We start from the raw sequence: 21,024 nt of genomic DNA on the forward strand, positions 1-21,024 counted from the left end.
TCTGTCTTGCTGGTTTTAGAAGAATATAATTTCTCTAGTAACTTCACACCTTATTAATCTTCTTTATAAAGATTGTTTTGCATATGTTGAAATAGGTACTTTTACATCTGATGCTGTAAAAGGAACCAAACAAGGATGTCCTCTTTCACCTCTGCTTTATACCCTAATTATGGAACCATTTGCTAATTTTCTCAGATCAAATATACATATACAAGATATTAACATAAATGAGAATTTAAACTCTAAAATTCAACTGTTTGCTGATAATATCATACTGACACAAATGACGATGATAATTTTCTATCTGCAGTTTTCTTAGAAATGGATGTATTTAAAAAAATCTGGTTTAACATTTAACAGTAACAAAACAAAAATTCTCAATATAAATACAAATAAGAATATAATCAAAAAAATTCAATATATATATATATAGATATATATATATATATATATATATATATATATATATATATATATATATATATATATATATAGTCAGAGAAGAAAATAAATTATTTAGGAATAATTGTAACAGATTACATTAAAGATATGATACATTATAATTATAGTAAAAGTATAAACAATTTAAAGAATCTAACAGACAAATTGAATAAAATTTTCTTCATGGTGGAAGTTATCTATAATCAAAATGATTATCTTACAAAAAATCTTATATATTATACAATCATTAACGTTACCCGCCCCCCCCCACACACACACACACACACACACAAAGTTGTATTAAAGATTTCTGTGGTATCCCTCAATAAACCAATAATTGCTTTAAACCATCATATGAGAGGCTGGGCAGCAGGAAGGCTAGGGCTACCAGATCTAAAGTTATATTCATGATCATAAATTGTAAAAAAAAAATATGTCTTTGGATTAATAACACAGCTAAATGCAGAGAGTTTTTAGGAAATCTTTTTTATAAACTCTAAAACAATACATATTCTAATAATGATCTCATACTAAATGACAGTCTACATTGGTTATTTAAGCAATAACCCATGCCTGGGTGTGGGTAATGCTGGATTTACCCACAGGTGCTGTGGTTTGGTCACGAGGGCGAAGCCCGAGTGGCCAAACCAAGACAACCGTGGGTAAATCCAGCATTACCCACACCCAGAAGTGGGTTATTGCTATTATACAATGACATTATTTAAGAAAAAAATACTTTTCTTAAATAATGGCATTGTATAATGCCTCTGTGCTGCCCTTCCGCAGCTGTCCGGTATTCTGCGGCAGTTCTGATGTACTGCACATGCGTATGCTTACGCAGTACATAAGAGCTGTGTGTGGAAGCAACGGAGAAAGGCAAATCTCTGTTGCTTTTTAAAAGGTGTCTCGCTATGTTAAAAGAGTTTAACATAGTGAGACAGCTTTAAAAAAAGCAACAGAGAAAGGAAGATCTCTGTTGCTTTTTTTTTTAAAGATATCTCGCTATGTTAAACCCATTTAACATAGCAAGATTACAGCAACGGAGCTCTTCCGTTCTCCGTTGCTGTCTAACACACACACACACACACACACACACACACACACACACACACAAAAAGACTACAGCAACAGAGCTCTTCCATTCTCCGTTGCTAACTAACACACACAAAAAGACTTATACTAATGGAAAAAGTCCAGGCGACAGGACCTTTTTCCATTAGTATAAGTCTGATTTACAATGGGCACACTGACCAATCAGCATGCACGTTTTGGAATATTAATGGGCGGGCATTGTATAATAAAATATTACCTTATAGGAAAAAGTCAGGAAACAAGTGACTCCTATTTCATTTCTGCTATATTAAACATTTTTTTAAACATGTTATATATTGAAATGTGGCATATAAAGCATGGACCTTCCTTATATTTCCTGTGGCATCTACCCAAAATAACATCTCCACCTCAAAGTTGGAAACTATGATCACATTTAAAGAGAAAATCTGCTATATTGGTTTCAATTAATGAAAGATGAAAAGATACATTATGTTGATTATATTAAGAACAGCTATAATTTAGATAGACATGTGGCTAGATGTACAATCCTGCAGACAACATGTAGAAGGTTAATTAAGTTAATGCAACCAAAGATGAGAGATCATCTCCCCAAATTAATTGAATGTCTAATATTCTTAATGCAACAAAACACATTGGGACAGGGTCTGTTAGCTAAATTATATAGAGCTGTGAGGAGAGAAACAAAAGGTTGCAATGACAATTATTGGAACTATTTTACCCAAATTAATAATAGATCTTGGAGTGAAGATGATAAAAAAATGAATTCTTATATCTTCTAAACATACAACTTAATCTCTTAAATGGAATCTCTTTACTTGGAAATTTTTGCATAGATGTTTCTTCACACCACATAAAATTTAATTAATGTTCAAGCAAGTTTGTGGAGATGTAAACAAGAACTTAAAGTGGAATAGCAACACGTGTTTTTTGATTGTATAGTCTTAACACCTTATTGAATAATGTTAATATCTTTTTATAGGCTTTTTTTTAGATTAATTTGTGTTCTATAAATCACTAATCCTTTTTAACATTCCTATACCTGTATGTGTTAAAAGAATGAAGTATCACATTTTGTGGTCTATACTGTCTATACAGAGAAGGGTTATCGCTCAGAATTGTAAGAACATATCTACACCCTCCTTCAAAGAATTTTTAAATATTTTCTGAAGTCTATCACCTGGAAGTCATTAAAATTAAGACAAGAACAACCAGAATTATCTCTTGCTACACTGCATGGACAAAACGTAAAGATCTGCTTGACAAGCAAAAATAACTGCATTTTAGATTTGATGTAATATATAGTAATGTGAGTGACTTGATAGTTAATGAATACTCCTGTAAATAGTTGTTTTTTCTTTTGTGTGTGAGGTTTAGTTGAATTTTTTCATTTATTATGTTCACACATCTCTGACTGTAAATGTTGTTGTGATTATTTTGCAAATTGAAAATACAATAAGGCCTGAGGGAGTCTGTGGAGGCATTTCCATATTTGATGAAAGTTGTATCAACTTTAGGCAGATTCACCAAGATCCTCATACAGACCTCTTTGAACTCCAGCTTACCCTAAACAAAATTATCAATGTATTCCTGCTAATAGGATACCCTGTATGTCCCAGTATGACCACGAAAGATTCCGGACGTATAGCTGGAAGTACTCTTTTTGATAGGTAATTTTAACTATTCATTGATAAACTGGCTAACCTACACCTCAGATGTTGTGTATTCCCCAAAATTACTAAATTTAGCACACAATAATTAGTTAACCAGTGCACTGGGAGCAAAACATTGTAGGTTTTTCCTTGCCTATATAACCCCATCATGTACTGTGCTTATGGCATCTCCCATTCCTGGTTAATTCTGATCATTAACTAGTAACTTTCTCCCTTAAAGTCTCAAACATCCCTCCAGTAAACAATTCCAAATTTAAGGACTTCAAAAGAACAGATCTATTCAAACTCTGTGATGAGAAGTCAAAATTTACTTGCAATATTACCAGCCCCATTGAAGCTTCAGCTGCTGCTAGTTATGCGGCTAAGTTCTAGTTTCACTTGAAGAGTGCTTAGACCTGGCAATCCATACTAGAGTCAGATATACTGGGAGGTTCAAGAACAAACCACTTCTGAAGTTATGTAATAAATCTAAATCTGCTCATATTAGACTTTGTCAAAAAGATCAGCAAATAACTAAAAGCTACCATCTAGAATAGCAAAGCTAAAAGTATACTGAAACTAGCATCTAAAGCAAAGGATAATTATAAAACCTTCATTCATTATATTTGAATACTAAGAAACAGCCCACAGTTGCCTGAGGTAATCCAAAATGGCATCACCCACTCAGACCCAAAGGACATAGCAAATGTCCTTGCAGATGTATTTAGCAGAAACTGAACTTGGGAAACAGCTTTTGAAATTCTACAAGTCCCTGAATCTCAGACACCATCATTGATCTTAAAGGAATGTGCCATAACTGTCCTCTCAAAAAAGCTAAAATACCACTTCAGTGGGACCAGACTTCATACTTGGATGCCATATAAATTCTACCATTCATATTCTCTTGGAACTGCTGCTAAAGCATAAGCTTAACCACAGGCTATGCCCCTGAAATATATAGAACTGCTATAGTGATGCCCTTTCCTAGAGGCGGCCCACCACAAACTCAGTGAACTACAGACCTGTCAGTCTAATCTGATCTGCAAGACCACTGAGTGCATTATGTTTGACTTCATATGTATGATATAAAACATGTCACACACCTAGACCACCATCAATTTGGTTTGTCAAAGGAAGATCATGTCTACTCAAATTAGTCAACTTCTTTTGAGAGGGGCACAGGGGCTGTGGATAGTGGTCTCTCAGCCCACACAACCTATCTGGATCTGGGAAAGGCATTTGCCACCATCCCTTATTCTGGTATTGCAAATCAGCTAGGAGACCTCAGTGTTGACCTGTATGTGGTTAAGTGGAGAGCAGACTGGATAAAAGATCTCAGTTAAAGTAGCAAGTGCCTCCTCAGACACCAAGAAGGTGACCCACAGGGATTGGTGACAGGACTCTGTCCTATTTAGCATATACATTTCTGACCTACAAAGATTATCAGCCACAAGTCTGGATTTAAAGTTTGTTATGCTTAGTGTTACTAGAGCAAAAACTAACTCTTAACTGACCAGTGGTGTACTAAAAAAAAAAAGGGTTAAAATAAATACAAGAAAAAAGTGTATTGTTGTAATTGGAAGAAATTCTCACCTCCAACCACGAATACCACTTTACTGCAGACTGGTAGAGCAGTCAGGGGGCTTGATACTTGGGTCAAAAACTCTTGTTTACTATATTGTATTAGTAGTCAAGAAATCCTTATATTTCAAAACAGGTAATCTCTGTGGTATCCCCGAAGTCTCAAAACAACCCACTAAACAAGTACAGTGGGCCCAAAAGCAAAACAGTGTAAGAAACTTCTGTGTGGAAGATTTTCAGTCCATATATCTTCAGTTAATTACACTTTGTTTTACAGCACAATAAACTACTCCCTTACCTGATAAAAAGTGTGTATATATATATATATATATATATATATATATATATATATATTTAGAAAACTTGTGAGGAAACTATTACTCTATTTTTGTTTTACTTGGATCGCTTATCTATGTACTTAATAAAGCATTTTCGACTGGAAACACATTGCCTGCCTTGCTTGTTTATTTTCGAATACTTAGTAATTCTGTACAATTATATATATTTTTATTATTATTTTTTTTTTTTTTTTTACTTAAGACGAGTTTAAGTTCGCTACTTCTACTACTATTGTGTGATCTGATTAATATACAGTGATTAACTAGAGATATATGGACTGAAAATCTTCCACACAGAGTAGTGTATTACACTGTTTTGAAATCCTTATATTTAAGACAATTGATATCTAAAGAAATCTCTTCCAGGTTGAAAAAAGTTATTGTCCCACTGTGTTGTGCTTTAATTAGACCAGTTATAGAGTACAGTGCCTCCACTTTAAGTTGTACCCATCCAGACATCACAGAGCTAGAAATTCTCAGCAGTTCTTAAACAAGAATATTCTGCTCTAAAAGACTTGAGCTGCCACAAGACAGGATGGAAGCTGTATCTCTTTACTGAGTCTCTTATAGACGGTTATGTGGAGATCTATATCTTGCATTCCGTTCCATCAAGAAACAAATCCTCCTCAATCTCTGCAGGACAGACAAGTCCATAAGTACTCGCTTTAAGGATTTCAATCTCTACCAACATATAAACAGAAAATTATGGAGGGGCAGATTTATTACTTAGTGTTTACATCCTTGGAATAAACGACTTTACTATTAAACAGAATGACACCCTCACATCCTTCAGGACTAACATTTTTTAAATGCTTTTCTTAAATCATCACATTGTAGATGGCAACGGCTTTACAGACATTAGTAGAAAAGAAAACTAACTATCGTAAGAGTTTCCATTGCTGTTGCTATGTAGTATGCATGTTTACATTTTCTAAAGATTTCAGCACCAGTTATTTTATCTCCTTTATATTTTTCATTACTTCATTTACAGTTGGTTTAGATTTTGAATTCCATTTTCTTGTCATTGCTTATTGGCAACAAGTAGCATTAAATTTAGTAGGGCCTTGCTATGTATATGCATTTCAAATTCTATGGCCCGGCTTAAAACAATTATTTTCTGAGTTGCAACCATTTAGCCCCTCAGTATTTCTGTCAAGGTGTACTGTAGGGAATTTTTAAAATCTGGCAGCTCATTGCATTCCTCAAAAAAGTGTTTTCCATTACCTGTATCGTCCCAGTCACATCTCCACCATTTGTTATCTACCTGCCGGAGAATCCTCTATCTACTTGGGGTAACTAAATGTCAATACAAATACATACTTACAGAAGTCCTACATTTTTGGACTTTTGTTGCATATCTGGGTGCCTTACAGATTTCTTCTTCCCATTTTCCTTTGTAACTTGCAGTTTCTTTCTCTTTCTGGCAGTAATCTTTTCTATCTCTGATTCTTCCAATTATCTTGCAATATTTTACTTTAACAGCAGCTTTTGTTCTAGACTCAACTAAAAACTGTACCACAGATGGTCTTTCACCTAACACTCCCCTGTTCCTTTTTCTTTGCCTATACTCTATCAACCCCTGACCGGGAAGGCAGTCTCTAACCTGCAGTTCAGTCTTCTACATAACATCATTTCACTTTATTACCTTTCCTTTCAAGACTAACCTTGAAGGCTGACTAGGCATCTGCAAATTTATCCCAGATCCGACTTTCATTGCCCTCCTAGAAGTGAGAGAGGTCATGAGGGTGGGTATTAGCAAAATATAAATGGTGTCATGATATACTTACATTGTAATTCCTGTGAATGTTGTTTATTTGACAAAAAAAATTGCAAATGTGTTCTGCAGTTCATAACTATTATTCTGTATCTCAGAATGTATAAATGTATGTTTACAATACTAATAATTTTACAGAGCTTTGTACTAGCTGGGTACTAGATGATAGCTTTGAGTGTTAGACAATATAAAGGGTTATGATCGGTTCTCTAGTCACAACCAAAATACTATATGCTTGAGGCATGGATGCCAAAAAATTCACTATGAGAGCAGAGCTCGAAAGATGAATGTTGGCATCCGTGTCGAGAACACATATGTATTATGATCAGTGAGATGCCAACATAAATCCTTGTAGTTTTATCTGCTCCGTATACTACCAGTTAGAGAAAAATGTGTGTGAACACAAAAGTGTTTTAAGAACTTTCAAAGACGCTGAAAACTGGTAAAGCACTCAGCATTGTCAAAAAGATAGGCAGAATCAAAATGTAATATTTTAAAAATGAATGGCTTTAAAAGCCGTTAGACACTTTATTCTGCCACCCTTTTGTTTGTTTGTGGCAAAGTGAAGTTCTAACATCTTTTAAGACTGTTTTACCTTCTGTTCCTGTTGCTGTTCTTTGCGGGCTGTCAGTGTCCCTTGTTAATCTCAAGCATGAGACCAGATCTTAACAGCACGTAAGGGTGCAAGACGTCACAAAAAGTAGAAGAAACGGGAATTAGGATTATGGTGCAGACTCAAATATAACTACGTTCCCTGATTATGAACAGCAAAAGACAACTAAAAAGGTAATTATAAAAAAAAAAAGTTAAACGTGTAAGCCTCACAAAGAAGAGATGGAGCAGTGCAGGAAGAGATAGGAAGCGAGTAGAATGAAGCATAAACAGTCCCCATAGCAACAGAAAAGTGTAACCTGTATTAGTGTATGCTTGTGCATGCTCGCACATGAAGTAGAAAGTCGTATCGGGCTTTATTCATTTAAAGACATAAATTTGAAAATACAGTACACAGAAGTAAAACACTGCATGAATACAAATGCATGCATACTAAAATAAAAATCAAACACTCATAAAAATGATCATAGAAATCTACTTAGACAACAGGCATATCATAAACCAACTTAAGCAAAATGATTGGGATAGGAGTGAGTTACTGTTTATGTTTATGTGCTTTCGGTTCTTAGTAGCTGCCACCAAAATTATTACCTTTATGAATATTTTTAGGATGCAGCAAGCACATCATCAGGTAAACCAACGTAAAACTGACAGGGAGTATCAGTTCTTGGAGTTGTCATTAGAATCATTACTCCTGAATATTGTTGTGGTTGTGTTACATGCAAAAACAGTATGCATATTTATGAAGCACTGTGCTACTGATACATAAGTCTCTATATCTGGACTCATTTATATGTCATAACTCACTTGACATGATATAGGTTCATAGGTGTTTACTAGGCTAACGACCACAAGGACTTTTTTAAGCCTAGCCATATATTCTAAATCTCTGACAAGTTCTGATACCCTTGATAAGTATAAGCATGGGCCTTGGGAGATGAACCATTTATAGGTTACCTGTCTGCATTAGAGACATAGGTGCCAAACCAGGGATGAATGAAGTGTTAATACATGTTTGTAAACTAGACCTTTGCAATAGCACACAACAATTTGACAGAAATGTTTGTGATAAACATTTCTGTAGTGTTTTCTGCCTAAAATAGCTTCCCACCTGCTAGCCTTGCAGTTCCCTGCCCCTACTGTAAATTTGATCTTGGACACTCCTCTCAGTCTAGTGTCATTAGCTTATTCTACCTAACACAGAGAGAACATCTGAGAAGGCCAAACCACTTAGTTTATTGCCTTCTGTTCCTCCTTTCTCCCTTTCTTAAAAATAAAAAGATTGCCTGAATATCCTTGTGTTCTGACTGTGCTTCTTAAACATTTTGGAAATATGTAGAGTATATTTTAGTGCATTTATTAAAACTGTATTTGCCTTAATATTGCTGCAACTCAAGTGCTCTAGGTTGCACTGCATCTGAATTGTTTGTGTGTTTTAGCTGCTTTTCTGTTTATAAGACTTTTATGTATATATAGATTAGATACTTATTCTATTGCATTACTGCCTCTTAAATTGTTTTTCAGTTGTGCACTTGCCTTACTTCATTTAAAAAGTTTTAAATTGCTAATTTTGTAGAGTTTTAATTGTATTTACTGTTTAGGGCTACACACCCAAATGTGTTAGCCTTTTCTGTGTTTATTTAGTGTATCATTACATTGTTTAGCCTGTTTTAACAAAAAAAAATACTATCTTGTTTGCTCGATTCCCACCTTTCCTAGCTAGTATAGTCCAGATCCCATGCTTTGCTGGTTTCAGGAATTTATTTTCTGTGTTCAGAGCTATCCAGACCTTGCTTTGGTAGAGGGAAGTCCTACTGGTTACTAGTGGGAGTGGTGAGCATTGTACTGCCTGTCTAACACTAGTTTCCAACTCTGAAATTGTAATTTTAGCCATTTTGAGCTGATTTCTATCCCTTTCAACTTTCTGGCTTAAAAACATGCATATTTGCACATTTTTCGCATCGTGCAGCACCACTGGGCTACGGTTAAAGTATTCCAGGGGCCAGAAAGTCTGCTCTTCAAATTTTCCCTTAGAACTAGCTGGTTTCTCAGTAGTAGCACTAAAATCTAAACCCCTGTGACTAGCACTTGCTCTAGAACCTGCATGAAAACACTATGAAGCCTTAAACTGATAGAAGCACTCAACTCTCCTTGTTAATAAGGAGAAATTAATCGTAGGCACTAAACAGCCTATAATTGCAAAGTACCTTGCAAAGGTAAGGGAAAACAGCTCTTGTACTTAACAAAAAAGCACCTAAAGAGGCATGTCCAAGGGTCAGCTTCCTGTGATTTCTCCTGCCCACCTGGTGAATCTGGGCATACTGGGGCAATGCAGCAACTGGCTCATGTACACAGACAGCCCTCTCCTCCTACCACCCAACACTACAACCTGCGAGAGATGCACTTACATAGCTAAACTGGAAGCAAAGCTCTCTCCAGCCAAGATTGTGCTAGACAGTCAAGACGAGAAGGATAACACCTGCACTACACCTCAAGCAACACACAGCCCTTCAACACCCACACATATCAACACTAAACCCACATATACGGAGGCCCTTAACATTAACCTGCCCAAGCAACAAGGACCTCCGAAGCTGAAGCGCAAACAAACACCAGTCACAACCAAAGTGACACATAGCTCACAACACCAGTGTGCCACCCAACAACAGCCCCTAAGGCAAGACAACATACCCAACATGTTAGTCATAGGTGACTTTGTAGTCAGGCACTCTGATGTCCCACTCACCAGGCTGAACAAGGAGAAAATTACAGTCAGCTGCCTGTCGGGTGCCAGGAATCCACCACATAACGCATGCACTCAAGTCACTCCACAACAAGTACAAATACGACTCTGTCATTGTCCATATTTGAGTGAATGACTTGAGACGTACCTCCCTGGACTACATGAAAAGAGACATGGAAGAGCTCTCGGATCATGTGGCCCAGGCAGGTATGACCCTAGCCCTGAGTAGCATCCTGCCTTCGCCCAGAATGATACCACAGTATAAGGACAAAATGATTGACTTCAGCAATTGGCTAAGCTTCTGGTGTCATTCAAAGGGGATCCAGTATCTGTCTGCTGGGACGACGTGATCGACAAACCACGATGCTTTGCCAGAGATGGTCTGCACCTGTCACCCCTGGGATTCAGGTTACTGGCTAAAGCTCTTGCCACCCCTATAGTGCCTTTTTTAGGCAAAGTTCAGAGAACAAAACCACCACTGTAACAGATACAAGCATGCAAAATCTGAAGGTAATGCTACTCAATGCTAGAAGTCTAAACCTCAAAATGCACTCTTTCGAGGCACTCCTAAAAATGAAGAGCATCGATATCTGTGAGTAACTGAGACCTGGTTCAAGGCCTCAGAGAGCACCCCTGCAGTATCAAGACTACAATTCTTACCACACTTTTCGGCCACCAAACCAAGACCGAAACACTAAAGGTGGAGGAGTGTCCATATTCACCAAGGATATTCACACCTCCATGCTAGTTGCCCAACACAATACATCTGAAATTCTCCAAGTGCAGCTAACACTAGGTAAGACTGCAATCCAAATTGTAGCTTGCTACAGATCCCCCACCATGCCCCAAGATTCTCACTACACCTTTCTAAACATACTGGAAAATATTAAGATACAACCAAACACCCTAATACTGAGTGATTTCAACTACCCTGCTATTAATTGGGAAAACTATTCTGGTACCAACACCTTTTCCCAATGGTTCCTGGAATTCATAAATTCCAACACCCTGGATCAACTAATCCATTGTCCCTCCAGGAGCTCCAGTATCCTAGACCTGGTTATTACCAACATGGGAAGTAGATGCTCCACACCAGTGGTCACCCCCTCATTGGTCAGGCCTAACCATAAGCAAATCACCCTTGACATCCACATCCCACCCCCACCTCCCAGTAAGGAAACCTCCTTAAAAAACTTCTCCAAAGCCAACTTCATGCTACTGAAGTCAGAAGTGACAAACTTCATGACACTCATCCAGACGGGAGCTGAAAGTTCGACTGCTGAATCCTACACTAAGACACTGTACGAGCATATCCACTTGTGCAAGAATCGTGCAATCCCAAATAGAACCAAGACGCTCTCCTCCAAAAAAAGGAAGCCAATCTGGTGGTCACCTGCCATAAACAAACTACACAACAGAAGGAAGAAACTGTTGCAGAAAAGAGCAAAGTCCCAGGATGCAAAACACTCCTTTACCACCCTCAGTAAGAAGTGAGATCCCTCATAAAATCCTCCAAAGCTAGTTACGAAAATAAAATTGCCAAAGATTCCAAAGATGACCACAAGGCATTCTATAGTTATGTCAGGAATCTAAATGGCAATGCTCAGATATGCTATGAGCTACAACAGAATGACATTAAATATACTGATCCCAGGATATTGCCAATATCCTGGCAGATCGATTTAGTGCCAACTTCACCCCTCTCACCCCCTACGGGGCCCATCTCAATACCAAAAGATTGCCAAATTCCGGTAATCATGGCCACACAGGTAGAAACCACACTCTCCAAAGCTAAGAATACAGCATTTATGGGACCAGATGACATCCTGGGCTGTGTACTACATGAACTATAAAATGAACTGGCACCTCACCTAAGTGTCATGTTTAATCATAGCCTCACCTCAGGCTTCATGCCCACTGAGTGGTGCACAGCTACAGTTAACCCGCTCCACAAAGGGGGATCCACCTTGGATCCCAGAAACTACAGAGTCTGACGAGCCTGATCTGCAAGTGCATGGAACGCATTATCATGGAACTTGTAAACAAAGACATTGGCAACCTTCAAACACTGGACCCCACCCAGTTTGGGTTTGTGAAGGAACGATCCTGTCTCCTGAACCTGATTGACTTCTATGAATCAGTCTCAAGAGCTGTGAACGAGGGTAAGGCGGTCCACACAGCCTATCTGGACCTTGCCAAGGCCTTCTATACCATCCCCCACTCTGGAATCACAGATAAACTTAGTAAGCTGGGCATAAATCCCTACATCACTTGATGGGTTTCCAACTGACTTACTGACAGAATCCAGACTGTAAAAGTAGCAGACTCCAAATCCAGCTCCAGACAAGTGGAGTACCTCAGGGTTCAGTCCTGGGACCGCTCTTGTCTGACATCTACTTCTCTGACGTACAGGCCAACACTAAGGGACTCCAGCTAACAAAGTTCGCAGATAACTGCAAACTGGGAGCCATTATTGAATCCCCAAATGATGTGGATATTCTATAAAACGGCCTTACAGATACACATGATTGGTGCCAGAGCCATGGGCTGAAGCTCAATGCCAAGAAATGTTTAGTTATCCCTTTTGGGAAAAACCATGTACCCATGAGTTACCACATAGGTGGCAATACACTAAACACCAAAAGTGTGATGAGAGACTTAGGGACACACAGGTGGACAGTGGACTCACCTTTGATAACCACATCACCACAACAGTCAGGAAATCCTTCTATGTAGCACACCTCATCACTAAGGGCTTTTCATCCAGAAAAAAGGACGTCATTGTCCCACTGTACTCATCTTTCATTAGACCCATTATAGAGTACAATGCCCAGTTTGGTATGTACCTCACAAGACATCTGCAACAGCTGGAAAGGCTGCAGAAATACCTCACTTAAAGAATCACAGGCCTAAAGCAGATGCCCTATGCTGACCGTCTAAAAAAACTCCAGCTATACTCTGTGGTATATCGTCTATTCAGAGGTGATCTCTGCTTAACATACAAGGCCATGTCAAACCATGAGCTGTTGGACATGCTCCATTTAAAGAAATCCCAATCCCTCAGAGCCATATGCTCCAGGGATCTAAACCTTGTCATCACAATGAGCAAAACATGCTGGAGAGAGAGGTTCCTGACCCAGAAGCTCCCCATACTCTGGAATAGACTGCCCATACATGTCAAGCAGAGCACCTCCTTCGCCCTCTTCAAAAGGAACCTTGATGATTGGATGGGAGATGGGAAATTCACCCTGGGGATCACGTCAGTCGCCCTGCTAGACAGGGGTCCAGGGAAGTAAATATTGTGGGAAGAAATATCCAGTGAATTGTTATGGCTAGGCTTGTATAGGCCCTAGGGCCGATAGCCTAGTACCTACCGGTGAACCTATCAAGTGAGTGCCATTAAACTTTATACCAAAATTTCACACTGTTAAAAAGTTATAGCCCTCAACAGCAACTGATTATTTAAAATGGGCAGAAGAACTATTTTATATTAAAATACTTCACAAAGCATTTAATTGTCATATATAACCTATTGTGCAAAATTAGTTTAATAAGGCACATTGGGCTGTGTTTAGTACAGATATCACCACATCTACAGAGGATTTTTAGTCAATTATCCTTCAGGTTTGTGGTTCACCCCTGGGCTTGCGGTTATTTATTTAACATTTGTTGACCAGAAAAGAGTGACTAGGACAGAGCCTATTTTCAGCAGAGGGCCAGGGAGAAACACTCCGGATGCATGTCTTTGGAATGTGAGAGAAAAACAGAGCACCAGGAGGAAACCCACACGAACACAGGAAGAACATGCAGACTCCGGACAAAAGGCACCCAAGTCGAAAATCTAACGAAAATGTTAACCACTGTACCAGTTATCTCTCTACTTGGCACTTCCTTCCATGTTTTATTCCATCCATATGTCATGTAATAGAACACTTTTCTTGCTGTGAAACTGTTATCCAGAAAATCAGTTTCCTCTATCCATAAGTCTGTTTCTACCCAGTTGTACCTTAAGTATGCCTTGAATGTGTGTAATGGTTGAAAACCTACCTCTTAATGGTCCAGCGATGTAATTTAAGCACTCTTATTAAACAGAAACATGCCACTGGCACTTTTACTTGTCCGTTATGTAGTAGAAGATAAGCTAGCATTTTTATCTTCAAACTGAATTACTTTTTACCTGCCTTGCTGTCACAGGGGAAGGATTTCTTTGTTGACTTAGAACCATGTTCTGGAAGATGTCCAAACCTTCAGAGCATCAGTCAGAGGAAATGTGACTGGAAGCCTGGAGCAGCTCTATCTGGTGAAGTTTTTTTTCTGTCATCACTCTAACACTTGGTGAGGACTTCTGGTGCACCAGTGTTAAACTGTGGGGATACTCATTGATGTTAGAATGTTATTTTATACCCATGTTGTGGTTAGAAGAGAAGCAAAAGGGCCAGTCATCCTCCTGGCTTCCATGGATGCCTTATATTAATGTAGTCCCCTTTTCTTGTATAAAACATTTACCAAGAAGCAGCTGATAGGTTTGAGTGAATCCTGGCCTATCAGCTGTGCTGAATCAGTATGGCTTAACCAGGAAATTTAGAGTGAATAATTCAGGTGTAAGGATAGACCAGAGCCTGTACTTGCAGTGGCCCAGATATAGCTTTGGTAGGGCTAGCAGGGAATGGAAAAAAAAAGTTTCTTTTTGCAGAAATAAGATGTTAACATTACAGCTGTTTTGAGTTTTAATTTTGTTATTAATGGTTCAACACCATTAAACAATCTTAAAATGTAGTTTAGCTGTATAAACTATTGAGCTTTTTTTAGATCATGGAAGATATGAATGCAGATGACATTGTGTAAAATAATGCATTCCGTTTATTACCGATGACAACTGTTTTTCTTTGACAGAACTGGCAAATCTGAACATTCCTCTCCATCTTCATCTAAATCTGAACGTGCAAAGAAGTTTAACTTCTCACGCCTTAAAATGCTCCTTAAAGAGGAGCAGAAGCAACTGAAAAAGAAAGGGAGGCTTCAAGATTTCCTTTCCTCACTTTGAGAGGTTTATGGTTGCTGAGAATAATTGTAATGGGAACTTGTGAAGAACAGGAAGATGAACTGCACTCAAGTATTCAGCTGTCAGAGCACAGGCAAAGGGTTTGATAGTCTGTATACCAGTCAAATGTAATGTACAACAAAAGGGCCCTTACTTCTGATTTGCAGTCTTACAGCTGTCAGTTTGACTAAAAACTTGGTTAAAGTGATTGTTAAATCAAACGTTCTAGCCCTGGCTTCTGGAATGTTAATGGATGGTCAGTCATAACATTGTAAAGAAAAAGGATTTTATAATTGTTGTATAATGTTTGAATATAATAGCATATGTAAGCTTTTGCTGATTTAAAAAAATATTTTCCATTTGTGTGCCAAATACTAAATGTCATTTATGTCACTGGTTTAATATTTATGGTAAGTTGTGCTTTCAGAGATAGCGCACTGTCAGTTTTGAACAGCTGGTGGATTGTTGTATCATGCATGCCTTTGCCTTTGGAAGGAAACAGTGGCGGTGGTTTAACCAAATAAAACTGAATTAATATTTGTAATTTTTGGTGGTGTGTCATCAGACACACTCATTTCAGGTGTCCAGTTGTCATTTCTCACTTTTCTGTCAAATTGTATATAAATGTTTATTTTTATAAGTTGTGTTTTCTACATTGCACGTACAGGTTTTGTTAGTAAAAGAATTGTCGATACACTTTGGTAGTTTTAAGACACCAGATGTTCAGTACTTTTTGTTATTGTCACTGAGAACATTTTCTGTTAGTGATTTTCTTAAAACGTGTATGTTCATTTTGATAAATTTGAAATTTATAACATAAAATGTCTGTGGGCTTCGGTTCTTTAATGGACCTTAGGTCATGTTATTGACCTGCTTCTCTGTCTACAGTAGTACAGATTTTTTTTTTTATTTCATAATGTGTGGAGGCTGTATATAGATGACATTTAAGTCTGTGTTGCAGTAGTATGTTTGCTTTCATGTTTTATTAAATTTTGCAAATGTAAAATAGGTATATTTGAATTTAATGTTTATTTTTGTTGTTAGAGAGTCAGGAATATCAACCCCACCCACACACGTACAGTATTTTTTATTAAAGGGAAATCAAGAAGATAGCTTAGTCTAATGCAACCTGGTTTGATTATGAGACGCACTTAATCTGTAGCCATTGAAAATATGAACAAAGGCCCTTGAAAAGTAGGTACATCCACCCAGAAAGCTGAACATCTTAAAAGCATAAAATGTGAATACCAAGTAGCACGTGACTCTTCCTGTAACCAGTAGGAATGAGAGATACTACTGTAAAATGCATTTAAAAAGCAGTTACTAAAATGATGGAAAAATATAAACGCATTATCAGAGATTGTAAAATCTGTAGACTTTAATGGACTGTATTGTAAAATTTTGCCACACAAGTTCATTTATTTTTTCTTTTGAAAAAGAGATGTAAGATGCATGTCCTCTATTTTTTTTTAAATTACTGATGCCACCAGTATGTCAGTCATATAGTATAGTTTTCTGTGTGCGGCTTCAGAAAATTGTGTGAAGGGGTAAATCAAGCTTGAAAATGGAAACTTTCTTCCAAAATAAGTACAATTGAGAGGTCTGATATGGGAAGCAGAAAGAGAAGTCATCTGCACATGGGGTGGTGAATGCCTTTCCTGTCATCAAGGTAACACACTTCAAGTTTCTTAAATTAAGGACAATGGGTTTCAGTCACAGAAGCATAGAACACTAAGATTTAAGACTGAGAGCTCAAGTGTTATCAAAGTAGAAAATCTTCCAGGTGAGAAGGGGTAATATAAGGCATGTTTAACTACTGAAAATATGGGAAAGAATATAAACTAACAGCACTAAAGGGGGAGTAGAGAAACAATAGGACTGGAGAATAGAGGTTACTGTAGGCAGGTTGTAGATGGGAAGTGGTGCCTCAATCCACTTTTACACAGACCCCATTTCCTGTATGGGAAGAACCAGATAATAACAGAAGGCATTCTTGGAGTTCTAGGAAAGGATCAATAATAATCATCTGAGATATGACAGTACTAGATGTGTAGTGGAGAGCAGTTTTTAAAACATCATTCAGTGTCAGAAATATTACCCAGAAATCTACAGGAAGCATGCCTTGTAGAACTGCTGTTGTAATATATCTGGGAGGGAGCATTCCTAAGTTCAATACATTTGAGTGTAGACAAAAAAATTATGACAGTTAGAAGCTGGAGACCCGATGGGTATTAGGAATCCTCAAAAAAATGTAGCTGATAATAAAGCCAATGCAACCACAGACAAATTGCACCAATACAAAGGTAAAGATTTTTGAGATGGTTGACTGCGGAAAATGTGTGAGTTAGTAAGGATTACATTAACAACCGAGTCGGACAAAAAGCTGAAGATTAGGGAGTGAAGCAGATGAAATGTACACATCACTGCAAAGTAAAACAAAACAAATGATTGGTATAGGAATTGGAAAAAAAAAAGGTTAGGAGGAAATGTATTTAGGACTTGTAAGGGGTTGCATAAACTATTAGCTGGAGAAGTAAATGTGTGCAGATGTCAACATAATAGTAAAGACCCACCCTTAGGAAAAGATATTTTTAAGAAAAGGAGAACAAAACCTCTTGCACACAAGAGAATTGCAAGTTAAAGGCTGTCACATTTTCTAAGCATCATGTGAATTTGATGAAACGGAACAGTGAACATGAGTAATCAATTAGGTATAAAAAAACAAGAAACTAACTTATTGAGTAGTAGTAATATGACAGTGTTACGCCACTGAAAGTATGGTCCAGCAGAATCATCACTGAGAAATAACTGTAGCATCTCATACCTGACTGCTGAAACAAAAGTGAGTATTGCTCCTCTTCATTTAAGGCATTTTGCCGGGCCATAAAATAGAATATATGCAAATGAGTGCACATTCATTTATTATTACTTACTGCCATGTCTTTTTTAATTGAAGTAATAAGGTGCTTTTGTTAACCAAATGACAAAAGGTTCAGTTTTTTGCTTTCTGGGAAGTACGAGATGTTTTTTTCATTAAATGACTACTGCAGTAAGCTTATCTTCTGAGTTATAGCCTGCCAAGGATTCAACATCCAAACAGTCTTCGAAAGCCTTGGGCCGACTCCTTCAGGCAGCCATTGTTTGCTGGTGGCATGAGCTCCTAAGTGAGAAAACCAGCAGCCTGGGAGGCAAATCACTCAATAATTTCTTGTAACTTGACAGAGGGCTCCTTTTGCAGGCTTCAGAAGACTGACAGTTAACGTTCTTCATTGCTGGGAAGGCCAGTCAGGTTACTGGCCCTCCCATTTTGAATGGTCTGTCACGGCTGGCCATGTTCACTTTTGCCCCTGGGTCCTTAATGCATGTACTGACTAAACAGGCTCAGCTGTAGATCCTGACTAGATTATACCCCAGTTTTAGTCAGTCTGGTATGTTGAATAGTCAATAAATGCACACAGTTCTATGCATAGCTGTGGCTGGCCATGGAGGAAAACAAATAATTTACTGTGTCTTCCCATTCCAGAAGTTCTTTTCAGGACAACCACATTCACTATGTTTCATCTGCTCACTCTGCAAAATTTATTTTAACCTTAGGAAGGCTGGTACATTTGCAGGAAGAAACAAACATGGGATCCTGTTTGACTTTTTTTTCACTGCTTTGGCCATTTTTTTCCTGCTCCAGCTGTTGGATTTAGAGCAATTGGTGGGATGGAGACACGGCTGTCCCCACATACAATTAGGAAGGACACTGAACCCATTGTTGGAGTAGATCTGGTTCAGGTACCCATGTCCTGCCTGATGCTCAAAAACTGTGGGGATGTGTGCGTTCCAGTGATTTAAGTTTTCTGGAAAGAGTTCCAGCATTGATCATTATGTCACAACTTTGTCAGACCTCATGAGGCTTTTACCCTTCAACCACAAAAAGGACTGATCTCCTCTGACTAGAAAAAGGTCTGATTTCCAAGCCACAGGAAAAGGCATCTCTATCAGGGTGTACCCAGATAATATCAGCCCAGGCCCTCTCCCACACAGACATGCACATGCACATAGATACATACACACACACACACACACACACACACACACACACACACACACACACACACACACACACACACACACACAGACACACACACACACACACACACACACACACACACACACACACACACACACACACACACACACTCTTTTAAATAGTTTGCTTACAACTTTGGCCACAGAGCAGCAATAGGAGAATTATGTGAAATTTTAAAATTAAAACACAAAGATAATAAGATGTTGACCACCTTGCCTGATAAGCCCGGTTGGAAGAGAGAGACCTAGGCCAGCACTGTTTCTAGTCATTTTGTCCATGGTCAGGACTAGCACTGCATGATTTCCCCAATTACCCATGTACATATTTAGGTACTCTCCCTATAAAATGGGGCATTGTGTAAAAATATTTAAAAGGAAAGTCTTTACAGCCTACTGACTGCAACTAATGATAATTACCCATGAAAGTGGGTAGTTGCACAATACAAAAATGACTGCTCAAAAATGTTCGATTAATTTCTGTAAAAGGGTGGCAATGGTCATGCTTCTTTCTGGCTGGCCAGTAAATGTAGATATGCAGATTGGCTGCTCTAATACTATCCACTGCTGGAGCTGGATCTGACAATTATCAAGAGCCTTGATACAGACTGATGAATAATCTCTTTAGGAAACACATTAGTAAACCTTCTCCTGCACAGTTGTAACATGCACTCATACATCACGATGAAAAATGTTATCAAATCCCAAGGAATGAGAGTAGTCAGGGTGTCCAGGGAGACAATGGACTTTACCAAAAACATCATCAGCCTCCAAAAGAAATTACCTTCAAGGGCTATAGCTTCAGCATGGTCAAAGATTTACTTGACGCCATTATTGAATTACAACCAGCGATGACCCAAATCTTGACCCAACAGGCACGTTAGGTAAGGGAATTCAGAAGCCTACATAGGAACTCTAAAGATGCAACAAGGAATGCATCATAGAACAGACAATGTTAAGTTGTCTATCTCACCTTCATTCTTGCTGGATGGGTTCGGAGCCGATCCTCGGCTCCGACTCTGCCTTCTACTAAAGCTTGAGAGCTATTTACCGGCTCGAGGCTTCCCCATATCCCACAATGCTAGGTGACAGATACCCAGATCTCATTTGCCGCTTCAGCTACGAGGTTGCAATTTTACCGGCTCCAGGTCGTATAAATCTTTTCTTGTGTTTTACTGTCAATATTCTCTTATTTTTTGATAATCTTCCCTCTTAGTTTAATTAGATTGTGTACCCCTTGAGATCCCACTTAGAAACTCGTTTTTTTTTTGTTGTTTCAGAGTTTCTTCCCTCCCCCACCACCCTTTAGGGTAGTGTTAGGCCTTATTAGCTACTTTTACTTAGTCTTATAATTTGTTATTGTATTATATATATATATATATATATATATATATATATATATATATATATATATATATATATTTGTTAGTAATAGTTGTGTGGTTATAGTTATTATTATTACTGTTAGTTTTACCTAGTGCGTGTGTGTGTGTGTGTGTGTGTGTGTGTGCCTTGTTTTAAGCACTAGTTCCTGTTCCCTTTGGTATCCCTTTTTAATATGTCTAAAGATACCAAAGTCTCAGGTTTCAAGAAGTGTGACTCATGCTGTCAGAAGATGTCTCTGACAGACGGTCACACTTCTTGTGTTTATTGCTTGGGCCCCCTACACCTGCAGGACTCTTGTTCAGTCTGCCATG

The 21,024-nt window shown here is 38.1% G+C and overlaps 1 protein-coding gene across 1 annotated transcript in view; it reads left to right on the forward strand.

Annotated features, from left to right (window-relative positions):
* The window catches only part of CCHR2.PART1H18orf21 (chromosome chr2.part1 C18orf21 homolog), a 329,037-nt gene extending 312,764 nt beyond the window's left edge, over positions 1-16,273 (forward strand). The window contains exon 5 of the mRNA XM_044063004.1: positions 15,106-16,273. Coding sequence (XP_043918939.1) covers positions 15,106-15,256 — 151 coding nt within the window. The 3' untranslated portion in view covers positions 15,257-16,273. The remainder of the gene's footprint in view (positions 1-15,105) is intronic.
* The last annotated feature ends 4,751 nt before the right edge of the window (positions 16,274-21,024 follow it).

Source organism: Protopterus annectens, chromosome 2.part1 (assembly GCF_019279795.1).
Source record: "Protopterus annectens isolate FY-2018-M chromosome 2.part1, PAN1.0, whole genome shotgun sequence".
NCBI lineage: Eukaryota > Metazoa > Chordata > Ceratodontiformes > Protopteridae > Protopterus > Protopterus annectens.